We start from the raw sequence: 17,115 nt of genomic DNA, 5'->3' as shown, positions 1-17,115 counted from the left end.
TTTTAAAGATTTACAACTAAACTGATATATCATCATTAGTAACTACTTTTTGTGTTCTGCCACACAACTAGTTTTGAGTTCATATTTTAATTGCTATTGACAATTACTTCCCCATGGAAATAGCATGAACAATTTTGTAAAATGTTTTGGTAGAATTTAAGTAATTAAAATCTACAGCATTTCTCTGATATACCAATTTACAAACCTTCAAAAAAAGGTATAAACTTAGCATTACCTGTTCTTGATGAAAGCATACTTATTCTTTGTAATTACCATTTGTAATCATTATCTTTTTCATGATTCATTTTAGAATGTGTCAGTTAAATTTGTTTCATCTGTTCTGAGTGGTCTTTTCCCTTTATTGATTCTCCTCCTTAGCCCAATGTATATTAAATTGTCCATTTTTTCTTTTGTCCTTAGCTTTTTAAAACTAGTCTTAGTTTAACATTCAACAGTCTTTATATATCACCATGCCTTTTTTTTTTTTTTTTTGGTATTCCTCTCCATTATTTGCACTTCTTTGCACTTTCTATAAATATCTTTAAAAAAACCAACAAAAAACCAACCCGGAAACTAAAGTTGATTGTTGAATTCCTTATGGATCCCTTCTGGAATCACTTTCTTTGTAGAATTTTAATCCACCTTCATCTAGAATCTTTGAAAGATTATCTCAAATGTGAAGATCAAGTCCAAGTCCAGCTTTAATCTCCTTTAATTATAAACTCTAGGAGAGAGTATTTCCTTCTCTCTTCAGTTCTCACCAAAGTTCTTTCCATTTCTTCCCCAGAAACATCTTTGTTCTATTAATAGGAATGAGATCCAAAACAAAATTTCCCTCTATTTGTAAAATATGAACATATCAATGAGGCAAGTTAAGGAGTTATTAGTTACTATGCTTTTGGAGACCAGGAGAAATGAAGACTCCTCTCTCCCTTATATTATATCATCACTTTGTACTAGACTTTGGATCTATTTCCTGTGCTCTTCATCTATTTCCCCTTCCTGTCTATGATACTTATAATACACACCAATAACAAAATAATTTAATTTTTTCCCATTAAGTTTTACCAAATGCTTCTGACCATAATTCGTCACTCTGGTTCCTGGATTTCCTCATATTTCAGTACTGTTGCTTACCCCACTCCCACAATTGTCACTTTTTACTTATTCTATTTCTTTTGAATAAAGCATATCTAATCAGAGTCATATTCCAGTAATCTGTTGAATTTCTTAAAGCCTCAGTGATACCTATATAGTCAAATTTACCTCCTCATGTTAGGATCTGTATTTCATATTCTTGTTACCTGAACTTTGGGAACCTGTATATAGATATTATTTTATCATTGGTTCCTTAGCCTTTTGTGAAATTCTGTGTGTTTCAACCACTATTTTTCCTTTGGTCAGTAAAGTCTTGTCTCTTTACTTCAAACTTTATAATTTAAGAACTTTCTAACTAAAATATGAAGACATCAAGTAAACATATACTTGCCAGTCTTTGTTAAGTGAACTCTATCCTGTTAGGGAATCTGTCTTTACTGTACAGTTTAAAGCCAGGGTTTGGAGATTCAAATCCTATTCTCAGATACCTATTCTCAGATTGCTAGCTTTTCTTCAGTTTTCTCTTTCCCTTCCCTTCCCTTTAATAGGCAAGAGTGAGAAAAACATTATCTGAGCCATTATGGTCTTCAGTTTTTTAGCCAAGATTTTGTAATCTATGGTAATGCTTTCTGGGTTCCTTCTGGCAGTATTGTTTGTGTCCACTGAATCACGAGGACTGTTTTGACAAATCATTGGAGGATTTTTGTTACATCTTGGATATATGACCAAGGAAGATAATCTCTCCTCTCTAGTATTATTCCTGAGTCTTCAAATAATTATAATATATCTGAAGAAGGAATTTGCCAACTACCTCTTCTTCCTCTGACCCTTATTTGTTGATCTCTTATTTTATAAGCTTCTATATTTCTGCTTTGCCAGTCTTTGAAGGTCAAGTAGCTGCTTCTTCAGAGTAGCCAGCTCCCTTCCCTTCAAAAACAGACTCAAATTAAATGTTTTAAAAATAAGTTCCAAATATATAGTTTTTCTTTTCTTCTTTTTTGTCCCCTAGGTGACACTTTTCTAAGCTCTTTTGCAGCTCCTGAAAAAAGTCATATTTGTCCTCAGTCACTTAATGAAACTTTCAGATTTTCTTTTAGGGATATTTTATTGTTTCTAATTACTGAAAGCTTAAAAAGAGTACTTGAGAATCCTTCACTCTTTTCTAGGATGGAGATGAATCTATACTTTGAACATAGCAGTTACTTGAGACAGTGGCAGAAACATATATTACACACCAAATGTGAAAAATGCACAATTCTACATGCTTTCCATATTGATGTAAATTCTGAACTTTGTTTTTTTTTAAATTATTTATGAGTATTTATATCTTTTCCTAAATACCTTTTTAATACCTCTATAGACTTTTGTCACCACTTAACAACTTGATAACCAAAACTAATCACCTTTCCTCCCCTCAACAATACCTAGACAACTATATTTATAACTCTTCTCTTTCTCTCATTAGCTTTGTATGTAACAATTTGTTTTAATCTCTACTTCACCTATTGTTTTATTCACCTTTTTTTTTTACTTTGGTGGGTCAAATAATAGTGGAAGTGGGGAAGCATGAATTAATCACTTTCTCCCCTGATCCCCCAGTTCTAGCTAGGAAAATTGTGAGCAAAGAAATCATGGTGTAGTCTTGGAGAGGTTTGAATTGTTGCTTCTCAGATGAATCGATCTAGGACTCAACTATGCATCTTTTAGGTAAGAAGACTATAAATACAGTTTCTTATATGCAATTGCAATTAATTTCTTTGCTGAAGGTTTTTTACTTATTTTCATTTTCATGAACTGCTTACATCTGAGGATATATTTTCTTGCTGGGAGCTATTATTTTGACTACTCCCTTCACTGCCTGAGGAACTGTTTTTACTTGAGAGTATATGATTTTTTTTTTTTTTTATGAAATGAATTGTTAGTTTGAATCTTTAGCTTCTGGGAGATCAACTGTAGCACAATAACTGCTATACTAAGTTACCTTACCTTGCTTTGCCAATGATATACTCTTCCTTATTGAGTTCTTCTTTTCAGATCTTTACTACTATGTCTTTTTTTTCCCTTTCAGAATGACTTTATTTTGGTTATTTTTCCACTTTTAGTTCAGGTTATTCTTCTATAACTTATTCCTAAGTTGAACCAGACTTCTGCTAAAATTCAATACCTGGCCTTTTCCAGAAGGGTTTAAATTCCTCACCATCACTTTTGTAAATTTTTTCTACTCATTTGGTTTCAGTTCTTATTTCTTTTCTTAAAACTGTTTCCCATAGAAGTTGGAAGGAGGTGATTTTTTTTTTTAATCGTAGTAGTGAGTCTTAGATTTGGAAACAGAGGAATTAAATTTGAATCTCATGTCTGTCACTAGTTTAATAACTTTAGAAAGTCATATCATCTGTGGGCCTTAGTTTCCTCATCTGAAAAGGAAAGATTGGTTTAGATGACCTTAAAGTCTCTTCCAGGTTTACATCCTATGAACCTGTGATCCATTATAACTGTATTCTGTTATGGTGCCCAAAGTGATATATAAAGAAGCAAAATTCAATTCAATGAATATCAGAAGAACAAAGATGAGATGGGTAGTTAGATGAAAATAAATACACAGAAAGTAACAAACACAATTTTGAGGGGATTAATAATAGCTTTCCTGATTATTTGAAGAAAGGAAAGATTCTGAAGAAATTTTTTCCTCCAAACTACAGATTATTATATATATATTATATTATATATATTATTATATATTATATATATTATATATTATATTATATATACAATTATATATATTATATATATATTATATATACAATTATATATACAAACTATTATTGAAGATTTGATTCATATGCCTATTTTTCTATCTCTACAAAATGTATGAAAACAATTTACATATATGTCATGAATACCCTCTAATAGAAGGGGAGAAGGGAATACATAGGTTCTTAAAAAACATATTTTATAACAGACTATAGCATTACAGTCATATAACTGACAGAGGGGTATATAGATAATATAAGATTCAATTTGGCTTCCTATTTGTTGAGAAAAGATTGACTTGGTAAAACAAAATCAGAGTTAAAGACTCTTCTTTAACAAGATATTTCTTTTGCTTTCTTTTACTTATATTAAGAAGGATTACAAAAGAATACTTGATATATATCACAACATAAATAATGTTGGTGATCTTTTGATTATTAATATCAATTGAGGCATAAAAAAGGAAATGTGTATCAGATAATGGTGCTTTTTGCCATGTACTTTATTCAGAGAAGTATCTAATTGGGATATTCCCTGACCATCTGGTCAAATTCCAGATGCTACTGTTAATGAATGACATTGAGCACAAGCCTTGGAACACTAGAAAAATACCCTCTATTAACTAGTCAAATAGGAAAAACTAATTGGATGAAAGTACGATTCAGTTGGATTTGAAGATTGTAGAGTTGATCTAGCAGCATATATAAGCTGGTTAATATAAAAGTATAATGAACTAAGCTTAGAATTGAATAAGAATTTAATCCAGTCAGTGCTGGATTGTACTTGGAAAATTGCACAGTTTTTAATTACTATAAGATTCTTCATGAGACAAATGTTCGTCTTTTAAAGATATTAATATTCAGTTGGTGAAGACAATCAGTAATAGAAGATCAGAGTATCTGTGAGATCAAAATTTTAATTTATTCAAAGGCATTGAAGAGATTCATGGTGGGCACAAATATATATATATATATATATATATATATATATATATATATATATATATATATATATAATATATATATAAAATATAAGATTGTTATGAACAATGAATTGCAAGCAAAAAAGCAAAGTAATATATGTGTATGTGGATATATATCACCAAAAGAATGTATAACTGGGAAAGGAGGTGGCCCATTTAGACAATATAGTAAGAGTCAGGGTGAACACATGGATTGTCCATGTGCTGCACTGGTGTCTATGTAATATCAAGAGACCTAGAGGAGAGTTCAATGTACTAATAATGGAGTATATATAGGAGAGCTAATATATAAGAGCACACAAGGTGAGATGATATGGATGATTTGTTTCTTCGTTGTTGGAAAGAATACCCACATTAATAAGATTACAGATCCACTGGAGTATTTAGCTGAAGAAGAGGAAAGCATTTTCCAAAATGTTTATTAAATGCATGCTAAGCAACAAAGCGGATATAAAAATAAACTGGACACTGCCATTGGCCTTGGAAGCAATTTACAGCCCAGTACGGGAGAGAAAATATCAATAACTATAAAACAAAATAGAATATTGTAGGTCCATAAGGACCTACCCTACAACGTACTTTGAGAGTTCAAAAATATTAGATTTCCCAGTCGGATGAAGGGGTAGAATAGGGAAAAGTTCACTGAAAACATCATTTAAATTGGACTTTTAAGGAGAGTTTAGTTTTAGAGGAAATGGAATCTTGGTATTAGAAACAATTTAACCAAGAGTGCTAGCCAGAAAACAAAGAGTTATGGTAAACAATCCAGTTTGCCTTAAGAATAGAACATAATATTGGAAAAGCAATTTAGTGCTATATTACAGAAGTCCTTGAATGCTGGAATGAAAAGTTTTGACTTAATTTAGTAGAAGGTGGGGAAATCACAAAAGTTTTTTGGACAGAGATGTAACATGGTCAGAATTGTTTAAGATTAATCTGATGTGTAGAATGAATTACATTTGGGAGAGATTATAGGAAGGGGCTTTATTAGGGAAGAGTAATCTCAATTCTCTACTATTCTAAGGTTTTGTTTATCATTAATAAGGATTGAGGAGAGAGGTAGTATACCTTAGTTGATAGAGAATGCAGTGAAGCAAGGAAAACCTGAGGTTGAATTTCACATCTGACTCATGCTGGCTATAGGAAACTAGAAAAATCACTTAATCCAGTCCTCTAGGAAATTTTCTAAGGTAATAAATTACAAAGAAGATGTTGGTCTACATTGATAAAAAGAATTTCCTCTCCTGGGATTTCCCTGTACTAATGAAATCACTGATCCAATCTTTAGATGACTCCAAAGAGCAGGGAGCTTAGTTTACCAAAAGTGATTAAAAAGTGCAAATGATTTGCTTTATTTTAAAAGAATGTCATAAACCTAATTTATTATTAAGACAATTATTTATTGAGTTAGCTAAGTGGCATAGTGGATAGAGTACCAGATCTAGAGTTAAGAAGATCTGCATATGAATTTGGCCTTTGACATTTACTAATTGTGTGATTCTGAGCAAGTAACTTAACTCTGTTTGCCTCAGTATTCTGAATTGTAAAATGGGAATAATAGCACCTTTGTCCTAAGGTTGTTATGAAAATCAAAGAAGATAGAATTTGTAAAGTGCTTAGTACAGTACCTGGCACATCGTAAGCACTATAAAAATGTTTTCATTTTAAAAATCTCATAATCATCATCATCATCACCATCATCATCATCATCATCATCATCATCATCATCATCATCACTTGGCTAACTCCTTAATCCCAAATATTTCTTTTTGATATAAGTATTAGTAGTTAATAAGGACAAAGGACAACAGCTATTTGTTGTTTGCTTGGCCTACTCCAACATAGCTCACTAATTATATCTTGTTTTCCTTTAAAATGTTAAGCTTCTCCTATTACTCTTTGATGGTCTGAAGCAAGGACAAATATTTAGTAGAAACATAGTGATACATACTTCAAACTAGTCAGCATATAAATAAATTATGTTTAACAACTGCTTTTATATAGTATTTTGAATAAACATATCTTATTCTTTGTTAATATTGATTTGATTAATGCTTATGTTCCCTTGATAACTCTACTTTCTATGACTTTGGAGAGGATAAAACCCAGTATGTTATATTTTCTTTACATCTTTGTTTTAGAAAATTTGGGGTTCTTATTCAAGTAGCTGCTCCATTGGGAATTTATTTACAAGGCAAATGTGTAATTGATTGATTAAAGCCAAACTCCTTGATCTCTCTATCTGTGGGTATTATCATGTATTTTGCATGTGCCATTGCAATTAGTAGCTGGCATAAGCGTCTGCATATTGATACACTCCATAGAATTGGGGGGGGGAGAATATTTGTTATGAGAGAAGCTAATTCTTTAAGAATGACATTTGTACTTCATCCAGCAGGATCCATGCTCACTATACTTTAGAGTGTGATGGAAAATTTGTGTTTAAAGACAAGCCTTTGCTTGGCTTTGGGAGCAGGATCTATAGTTATATAAAGGCAATTTCATTTAATTCTTCACATGTTCAGATATGGAGGGTTGAAAGTACTTATATACATATATGTTCATATATGAAATGTATCTTAAATTGGTCAACAAACTAAGGAAAACGCATTTAGAATAAGTTGGACATAGAGAAGCACTTCAAAATTTAGCATTTTTAAAAACTGAAAATTAATTATCTGAATTTAATTGGCAATCTAAAGTTGATATTTTAAAATTATAGTCTTGTAGCGACACTCCCCTTTTGTGGTTCTGAATTTTGAACTCATAGGACTTTTCAACTCAAAGAATGCTAAAGTGGTCCAAAACTGATGCCCTCATATTAGCCCACTGCAACTATGGTTCTTCCCACTTTTTTTCTACCCCCAATTTCCCAGTGCAATGGCACAGAGAGATTCTGTAGTGCAATGCCTAAGGAAAAAATCTTACACCTCTGCAGAAATGGAATCACAAGATTGTTTTTTGCATTCAAATAAGCCTCTTCCTGAGGAGAGAATACTTCCTGAAAAAAAAAGTCTCTATCAGTATTAAAGAACACCATATAAAAATATTTCATTCTAGAACCTTAAGAATAATGTAAATGCAACTTAATTCTGGTGATATGTTTAGGAATAATCTTTGGTTGTTTTTATAGTGCTGCTTTGGATTAAACCAGAACCCATAGGACAAAATATCTGAAAATGACCCATTATGTCCACAATTTTCCTCACTTATCTTTCTCCCCTCCCTTTAACCACAAAAGACTTATTTTGGAGTTATCAATATATTTATTCTATTTGGTAATCAGACAGAAATTTTACTTACAGCCAATCAACATGACACAAATGGAAAAGATTTTCTCCGAATTGGTGTTAGGAGACACATTCCCGAATCCTACACTTGTTAAACTGCTGAAGGTAAAGTAAAGTGCTGTAACGTATTTGTCTTTAATGGATGGTCCAGAGCTTGCATCACTTTGATTGTAACGTTTTCCAATTTGTTGTCCTAAGGTATCCAACCATCCAATTTTGTCAATCAGGTAAGGCCTTTCTACATTGCCAATGGCATACCAAATGCAAGCCAGCCAATGTGCAATTAGCGCAAATATGCACATGAGAAGCATGAGAACAGCAGCACCATATTCAGAATATCGGTCCAATTTCCTGGCCACTCTCACCAATCGCAGAAGCCTAGCTGTCTTCAAAAGGCCAATTAATGTTGTGGTCTGCAGAAACAAATATGCAACATCAAAAAGTGTTACTACCCAGGAAGAGGCATGTTTCCAAGTGGCAAATCCAAATTAAAAAAAAATGCTTTCAAGTGCAAGATCAAATTATAACAGTGAGTTTTAATTAAATATTCATTTCATTTAAAAAATAAGATCCTGAACTATTGCATTGTGAGATAGGTTGCAAAGAGACAATTTACTGCACAGTAAGGAAAGGACAATTGGTTATATTGCATAGTATGCTTTACATTTTAATCTCAATTGATAAATTCTAGTTATAAGACTAGGAATCTATTGGGTGCATGAGCCTTTGTCTTTATATCAAGATTAACCAATATTATGATGGCAATTTAACACTTCAGCTTTTAGGTGTCACAGATAATCATGTATCTCTAATAATAATAATCCTATTATTGACCAATATCTAAAGGTAAGATAGGATCATGTAATAAAAGGACACTTCAATGGGTATTTGGTCTTGAAATCTGATAACTACAAAGTATATATTCATTTCCTAAACAATGTCAATCATAAGTACTTTATAATCCATAGGATATGTAATCATTCTATAGTTACATGGTAATGAGCAATCAATCATTGAGTGATTTTGTTTTTATACTATTGTGAATACTTATTTCACAGAATACCTTTAACTGAATTAAAAATAATAATCACCATGTTTTAAAAAATAAATATAAAGTTGAATGTAAATATTAAAAAATAATATTTTCATAACCATTAAAAAGCAACAAATATCTCTTAGTTTAAAGACAACCCTGCCTATTAAAAGAAATGCAAAAATACTTTTTTGGGGGACATTTTAGCTTCATACTGGGCAAAGAGAGCAGAAAGTATCCTCTTTAGGAATCTCTCTGATAGTCTATTGCAGTTGAGTTGTACTTATTTTAGCTGGCATATAGCAATTTTCTTTTTTTTAATGAAATACAGAACATTTTGGAGATGTATACTTCTAGGAACTTTGATTTTTATTACTCTATTTCTTTCATTTTGTCAGATTCTAGGGGATAAAGATGGGAAACAGGGTAGAAAGAAGGAAAGAGTTGTGAAAAAGTTTTAAATAAGGACAATCTTTCTCAGTGCATGAAAGGAGAAACTGAGGTAGAATTGGCCTACTTCTTGCTGGAAGGTGCACAATCATTTTTATCCCTTGGGCATTTCATTTAGTAAGGTATGGACTCTGAAATTAAATAGAATGCTTGAGTTCTGAAAAGAAGTAATATATCTTCCAATTTATCTAAGTTCCCCCCCCCCCCCCAAGGCTATGCCCTTGTAAGAGGAGGAAACACTTGTCTTTTAGTCCTGCATAAACCACCAGAGACTTTGAAAGGCAGAAATTTGAACTGGCTTCATATACTGTTTATCATGTTGACAGCAGGAATTTCCCTGGCTCACTCATCAGTTTCTCTCTGTTTTTATTTGGAGTATTTCTTTTTACTTGTGCTGTGACCCAATTTTTTGTTTTATAACCAGAGAAATATTTGAGATTTGTTATTTGAAACCGCTATATTTGTATAGTAGCTTGGGGGCAAACTGCTATATTGACCTAAAAATAAATAAAATATAATTTTCAAAAACACTAGGCAAGCAGTTATTTAAAGAAAATGCTTCAAAGCAAATATAAAGTGTTTTTGTTTTTTTGCTTTTTTTTTTGGTAACATATTGAGGTGACTGGGTAAAAACAACTTTCATAACTACAAAGATGGTAATGTTAAAAAGATACTTCATTTGCAAATGGAAAAAGTTTCTTGAGTATGCAAAAATGATAATAAATCATCCAGTGTTATTGGCCTGTTCTAAGATTATTAATAAATTAAAATAATCCTTTTTTTGTGTGTGAGTCATTTGGGGTTGAGTGACTTGCCCAGATTCACACAGCTAGTAAGTGTTAGTGTCTGAGGTCATATTTGAACTCAGATCTGACTCTTACTCCAGAACTGGTGCTTATTCTTTGCACTATCTAGGTATACCAAGAAATGATCTTTAAACACTAGATGTCATCAAGTGTACCAAGCATACAAATTGATGTGATAAATCTCATAAAGAAAATAAGGTAAATATAGAACTTGGAGGGATATGGTTTTGGGTCATATATCTATGATTTTTAAAATTATTAATAGAAAATGAATATGTAGAACCAACCAGAGTTCCAGAGTTTACTCTGAAACCATTACTAAGCAGTTGGTCTAGGTCTCTATTGAATTATAAGGATGAATGAATATTAACTTCAATAATCAAAAAAGTTCCCTTGCGGTTCAGTAATATGTGCTTAAGTGCATTTACTTATGCTCCTCTGACAAGATAAAAAATGATTCTTACTCATATTTATTGTTACCCTGTTACCAACTATTGATACTGTTACTGACTCATCTGAGCATTCTCTGTTGGTCACTGTTGTATACCTTGGTGCCACTAAAAGATAAATACTTTTATATTATAGATGACACTTTGTATTAAAATAGCACCTTTTAATTTCAGTGGCACTAAATACTTGATTCTCATAACATCTGGCTAAGACTAGAGGTTTATTGTTCCAGTTCACAGATAAGGGTTAAGTGATTGTCTCAAACCTCAGAGGGATAGCAAGGGAAGAACAAATTCTCAGATCCTTGCCTCATCACTCTAGCCACTTAACTGTGCCTCTTCCAGCAGACACATTTGGAAAATGAATATCCAGGGAAAACCAACTAATAGTTTTATAAGTCTGCCCTGAACATGTTTTTTGAAGCTTCAATCAATTTACTGGTGAATATTATCTTTCTCAGAATGGTGGAACCCATTTATATTTGTTTGATTTGAAATGTTATAATTAATAACTACTTCTCAGACTAATCATATTCTATCAGGCTTTTGCTGAAGGCAGGTTTGTTTTAGGGATATAGTATATTGAAATTCATGTAGTAATTGGTTGTGTTATAGTGTGGTCTTCTATATTTGTGATTACATTTAGGAAAACATTCTTTTTAAATGAAACTATATGGTAACTCATATCTAATTGATAGAGAAATTAACTTATTGCAAATGTATATTTCAGATATTTTTTCCCTCCCTTCAAGAATTAGAGTAGGCACCAATTCCTCCATGAAATCATCCCCAGCTATGAATAACATTCTACTTACTAATTTCTTATAAAACTTTGAACTTCTCCTTTGTGATTACTATAATTCTGCTTGTATTATGATTTGTATTTCAGCACTATTAGATTCCTCAACTGAAAGAACTGTCTCCTATTTCATTGCTAGATCTTCAGCTTCTGGTCTTGTATACATAGGCATTAAATAAAAATTTATCCAACTGTTGATTTTTCACTTTGAATTAGAATTCATCACCACATATTCATTAAGCTCCTACAAGGTACAAGTCATGGTTCCTTGCTGTGATAATTGTAATTGATCTTTGTCAATAGAGATCCTTCTGTAAGGACTATATAGCGTAATAGAAAGTAATAGTTTCAGTATTGGGGAAAATTAAGAAAAATTGATTACTCAAATGGTAAAATATATGAAGAAGTGAATGATTAAGTGGTGGAACAACATCAAACAAAAGATATCTTTTTAAACTCTTTGTTCTGTGTAAAAGATATCATGAATATGAACAATTCCCCAAATCCACATGTATTCAGAATGACCATCTAATTTTGAATATCTTGAAAATGTTGGAACTAGCAATTTCTCTTAAATGATTGAATTTAATATTTCTCATGCCAGAATGCCAGGGACTTAAAGGCTACAATTCTAACAGCTTTAAATATGTTGTCCATGTCCTTATTTTCAAAAATTACAGCTCTTTATATTTGAGATAGAGTTTTTGTGAGAGAATAAAATAATCTCAAACTGGAAGCTAATTTGGAGTTCACCTAGTTCAACTTCTCTTAGTTCCCTTTTTGCATATCCCAGAAATGGTGATCCAGCCTTTGCATTTCACTTATCAGTCATTGTTTTTAATCTCTTAAGGGCATGGACGGCTCTGGAAATCCTGTGAATTTAATACAAACATACATGGCACGGGTCGCGCGTGTGCATGCACACACACACACACACACACACACTCATCCTTTCTCAGAATAATGTTTCTAAATGATTAAAATTAAATGCATGGAATTCCAAAGGAAATCAGTTTGATTGAAACATAACTATAAATGTTTTTTAAAAAGTGTTTAAAGGTGTATAAACCATAGGTTAAGAACTTTTGAATTAACACAAACTTTAAGATATGTCTGTTTCTTTTATAGGCATTCTCTCCATTGATACAGATGTCTATAACTGATAATCTTAGAAAATTTTCTGGAGGGAGTGAGAGGTTAAAGGATTTGCCCATGCTCACACATTTGACATGCTGAAAGGAGGACTTGTTCCAGGGTCACCCCCTCTTTTATTATACTTTATCTAGAAATTGTATGCTTAAAAAAATTCCTAAATTAAATCAATTATATTCCAAACCAAATTGAGGAAATCCCACTTATAAGATGGAAATTATGCCCTAAAATTTGCCAGTACTCTCTACTTTCAATTTGTATTCAATGAACTGTAATGTACAAAAACCTATAGGTGTGACAAATTCTGTGACTACATTAAAAAATTTCCTAAAACTTTGTATTTATTTTTTTGGGGGGTCTTTGTTCTGTATTGTCCTTAATATAGATAAAAAATGTAATCAAATGCTTTTTTTTGATTTTATTATTTCTTTATAAAAAAGGACATAGAAACATTAAGCTATTGGTTGTCATGATAAAGGCTGGAAGACTGAAAGATAACTAAAAATTCCAATGTAAGCTAGTCTGTCCTTTCGTAATGCTATATATTCAAATTTTTAGTGGGTAGTTAATGGCATAAGTCAATATTTATTATTTAATTTGTATCTCATTCCAAATTACTTGTCAAATCTGTTACTCATTTTAGCTGCCTAATTAGTGAGCAATAGCCAATATAACAAAATTCATCATTGGCAGTATAAGAATCTGGATTCATTTCTTATTGGTTCTTGGTCCATTGCTTAACCTTATAAGCCACACCATTTTTCCATTGCCACCACAGAAAGGAATTAAGAAGGTCTAAGGGACTTTGGAAAATACCATTATGAAATAGTTTAAGATTCAATGGATTATAGGCCCAAATCTCCTATTTCATACCCATGTTTGTATGTGATCTAATACAAACAACTTCAAATACCCATGCTTCAGTTTCCTCATTTATCAGGTGATTTGGTCAGGTGATCCATTCTAACTATAATTTTATGACATACTCTGTATTTCTTTCATTATGCTTATCCACTGGAAAGACATTGAAGATACATGAAAAAAAAAACACTATATAATCAAAGATTCCCAGAAAAGGAAATTCTATAACTTTCAGAAACTTATTTCAATGTTTAACAGCCATCAATGTTAGGAAATTCTTTCATATAGCTGACAATCACAATTGTTTTCATGTGCTCTGTTCATAATGGAGATGAAAAACCACTTGTCTTCAATATATTTGCCATATAGCAATGAGTTTACACAATAGCATATATTTGAAATATTTACCCAATAGTAAACAAGTTTATGGGAAGAAATTAAATGGTATATTTGATATATGATTTTTAGCATAGAAACAAGACTTGCTCTGCACAAAGGATATTCTGACATGAAAAGAAAAAACCTTTGTGCTTGATTACCAATAGATAATATATAAATGATAGATATATGTGTGCATAAAAGCAAAGATCACTGGAAAAGTATTTCATTCCAATTTCTATTCAGGAAGCAAACAAATAAAAATTAGTCTGTAATTCAACTATAATCGTATAGATATGGGGACTTTACTGCTAGCCTCAACATGCATGAACCAAAAGAAAATAGATGTTATAATATTGATAATGATATATAACATTTGTATAGCACTTTAAGGTCTATTGAGCACTTTCCTCACAACAAACACTTTTAAGAAGTAGCCAAAATAAATATTATTATACCAATTTTATAGCTGAAATAATTAGGATATAAGTGACTGGTCCATGGTCACAAAGATATAAAAGTCAGACTTAGGCCAGGGTTTCCTCATTTCAGAGTTAGAGCTTTTTCCATTATACCATAACAATTTTTATAAATTTCAACAAATAAATGAGACCACATTATAGAGACCCTTCTGAGGAGAAACTGGGAATATGGATAGTTTTCCTAAACTAATGACTGCTAAACAGCTTTTTGTAAGCTCAATGACATAATATATAGTTAGCATAAGTAGAATCTGTTCTTAAGCTTTTCCTGGATTGGGGTTGATTAGGTATTTGAATTTTCAAAATCTTATTGATGGGATGCATGTAGACTACATGTAAAGAAAGTGTAAATAGAAAGGGCAGAGATGGTAATAATTCAATAATAATTAATAAGTGTGCTAATTATTGATCATGGAAAATATCCTTAAGAGAGATATATAAACAGAATTCTTTAGTAAGCTCTACTTATTAATAAATAGGAAAGACTAGTCACTCATGGGCCAAAATTTGAAAAAGTAGCCATAAAAATGAAAAGTTCCCTTCTGTAATCATATACAAGTCAGTCAATCAAGAAACATTTTATGATTTGATCCTTACAAGAATTCTGGGAGTTAAGTGCTATTTTCTCCCCAGTTCACAAATAGAAGTTTAGAAAGGTTAAGCGAATTGCTCAAGATCGAAAAGTTAGTAAGTCTCTGACTTAAATTCTGGATTTTCTGACTCCATATTTTGTCCTCTATCCACTGTACTACTTAGCTGCACATATGTAAGTAAGTATTTATTATGTGTCAAGAACTATGCTAAGTATTAGAAGCAAAGAAAGATAAAAAGAGCTCCTGACCTGAAGGAGCTCACATTTTAATGGGGAAGACAATAAACAACTTTGTACATACAAATATACATATATACATACACATATTTGTAAACATATATACATATATATATACATATATATATACATATATATATACATATATATATACATATATATATACATATATATATACATATATATATATATATATATATGAATAATCCCAGAGGAAAGGCACTAGCATTAAGGGAAAGTGAGAAAAGCTTCTTGCAGAAGGTGGGATTTTAATTGAATCTTGAAAGAAGCAGAGAAGTTAAGGAGGTAGAAAAAGAGGGAGAGAGAGCATTATAGATAGAGTCAGTGAAAATTCATGGAAATGGGAAATCCAGTGTTTTATATAAGGAATAACATGGTGGCCAGTATTGAACATGGAAGAGAGTAAAGTATAACCCTGAAAAGGTATAAAGGAGCTGGGCCCTTAAAAGACTTTAAAAACTAGATAATTTAATTTTTTATCTGGAGATAATAGGAAGCCATTTAAATTTATTCAGTAGAAAAAAGGAGGTGACATGGACTGACCTAAATTTTAGAGAAGTCACTTTGATAGGTGAGAGGAAGATGGATTGGAATTGGAAGATATAGGGAGATCAGACAAAAGACTATTGCTTTTACAGGTGTGATATGATGACATACAATTGTTGTGGCAATTGTCAGAGAAAATAAAGGGGAATATATAATAAATTTTTGATGTTATAAGCAATAGGACTTGGAAACAGATTGTGAAGGAGGTGGTGAGAGAGTGAGTCCACAAAGATACTTTGGGTGACTGGGTAGATAGTGTTCCCATTGACAAAAATAGGGAAGGCAAGAAAAGGGGGGCATTTTTGAAAAAAAGATAAGTTCAGTTTTGGATATATTGAATTTAAGATGTTTATGGGACATATTATTTGAAATATTCAATAGGCAGTCAAAAGATAGGAGACTAGAGAGACATTAGGGACAAATTAATAGGTTTGAGGATCATCAACACAGGAATGAGAGAGGGAGTGTTGGAGCAGATTGGATAGAATGGTTGGGTAATGGGAGTCTACTATGGAAAGGAAAGGATCCACTTCTCTATGTGAGACTGGCAAAGGAAGAGCTAGTAGGGAACGGCATCTGAGTGATATAAGAATAGGAAGAGGAATGAGAAGGAGCTCTTGACATATGTTTTCATTTGTTTTCCCAGTGAAAAATTTCAGTTGAGAAGTTGAGGGAGGGAGAATCTTGGAAAGTTGGAAGAGAAATGAAAATTTTAGAAAAGCTATTGTGGTGAGTGTAACAGGGAATTTGTTAGCAAGATATGAAAAGATTGCTTTGCTGCAGTGAGGGCTTAGTTGAAACTATGTAATACACATTTGTAGTAGATGTAGCCAACACAGTTTGTGATTTTCTCTAACTCTGTTCAGCAGTCCAAGAACAGAAGCAAAGGTGACATGATGGGAGTAATATAAGACTGGAGCTTAGTGGAGCAAGATGGATGAAAGGGAAAAAATTGGTGAGTGGGATTCAAGAGAAAAAGATAGAATTGAACTGTTCCACCATAAAATTAAAATGGGGAAGGGATAAAAGTATATTGTTGTTTAGTCATATCTGACTCTTTGTGATCCCCTTTGGGATTTTCTTGGCAGAGATACTGGAGTGGTTTGCCATTTTCTTCTCCGGTTTATTTTACAGATGAGGAAATGGAGGCAATGAGAGTGAAGTGATTTGCTCAGGATCACCTAACTC

The 17,115-nt window shown here is 32.0% G+C and overlaps 1 protein-coding gene across 5 annotated transcripts in view; it reads right to left on the bottom strand.

Annotated features, from left to right (window-relative positions):
* The window catches only part of KCNH7 (potassium voltage-gated channel subfamily H member 7), a 622,433-nt gene that overhangs the window by 104,563 nt on the left and 500,755 nt on the right, over positions 1–17,115 (bottom strand). For all 5 annotated transcript variants that reach the window (XM_074303262.1, XM_074303266.1, XM_074303263.1 and 2 more), the window contains one exon: positions 8,135–8,534. In XM_074303262.1, the coding sequence (XP_074159363.1) occupies positions 8,135–8,534 (400 nt within the window). The remainder of the gene's footprint in view (positions 1–8,134; positions 8,535–17,115) is intronic.

The sequence above is a fragment of the Sminthopsis crassicaudata genome, chromosome 3, assembly GCF_048593235.1.
Source record: "Sminthopsis crassicaudata isolate SCR6 chromosome 3, ASM4859323v1, whole genome shotgun sequence".
NCBI lineage: Eukaryota > Metazoa > Chordata > Mammalia > Dasyuromorphia > Dasyuridae > Sminthopsis > Sminthopsis crassicaudata.
Note: the sequence above shows the minus strand (reverse complement) of the source record. Positions and strands in the feature narration are given on the sequence as shown.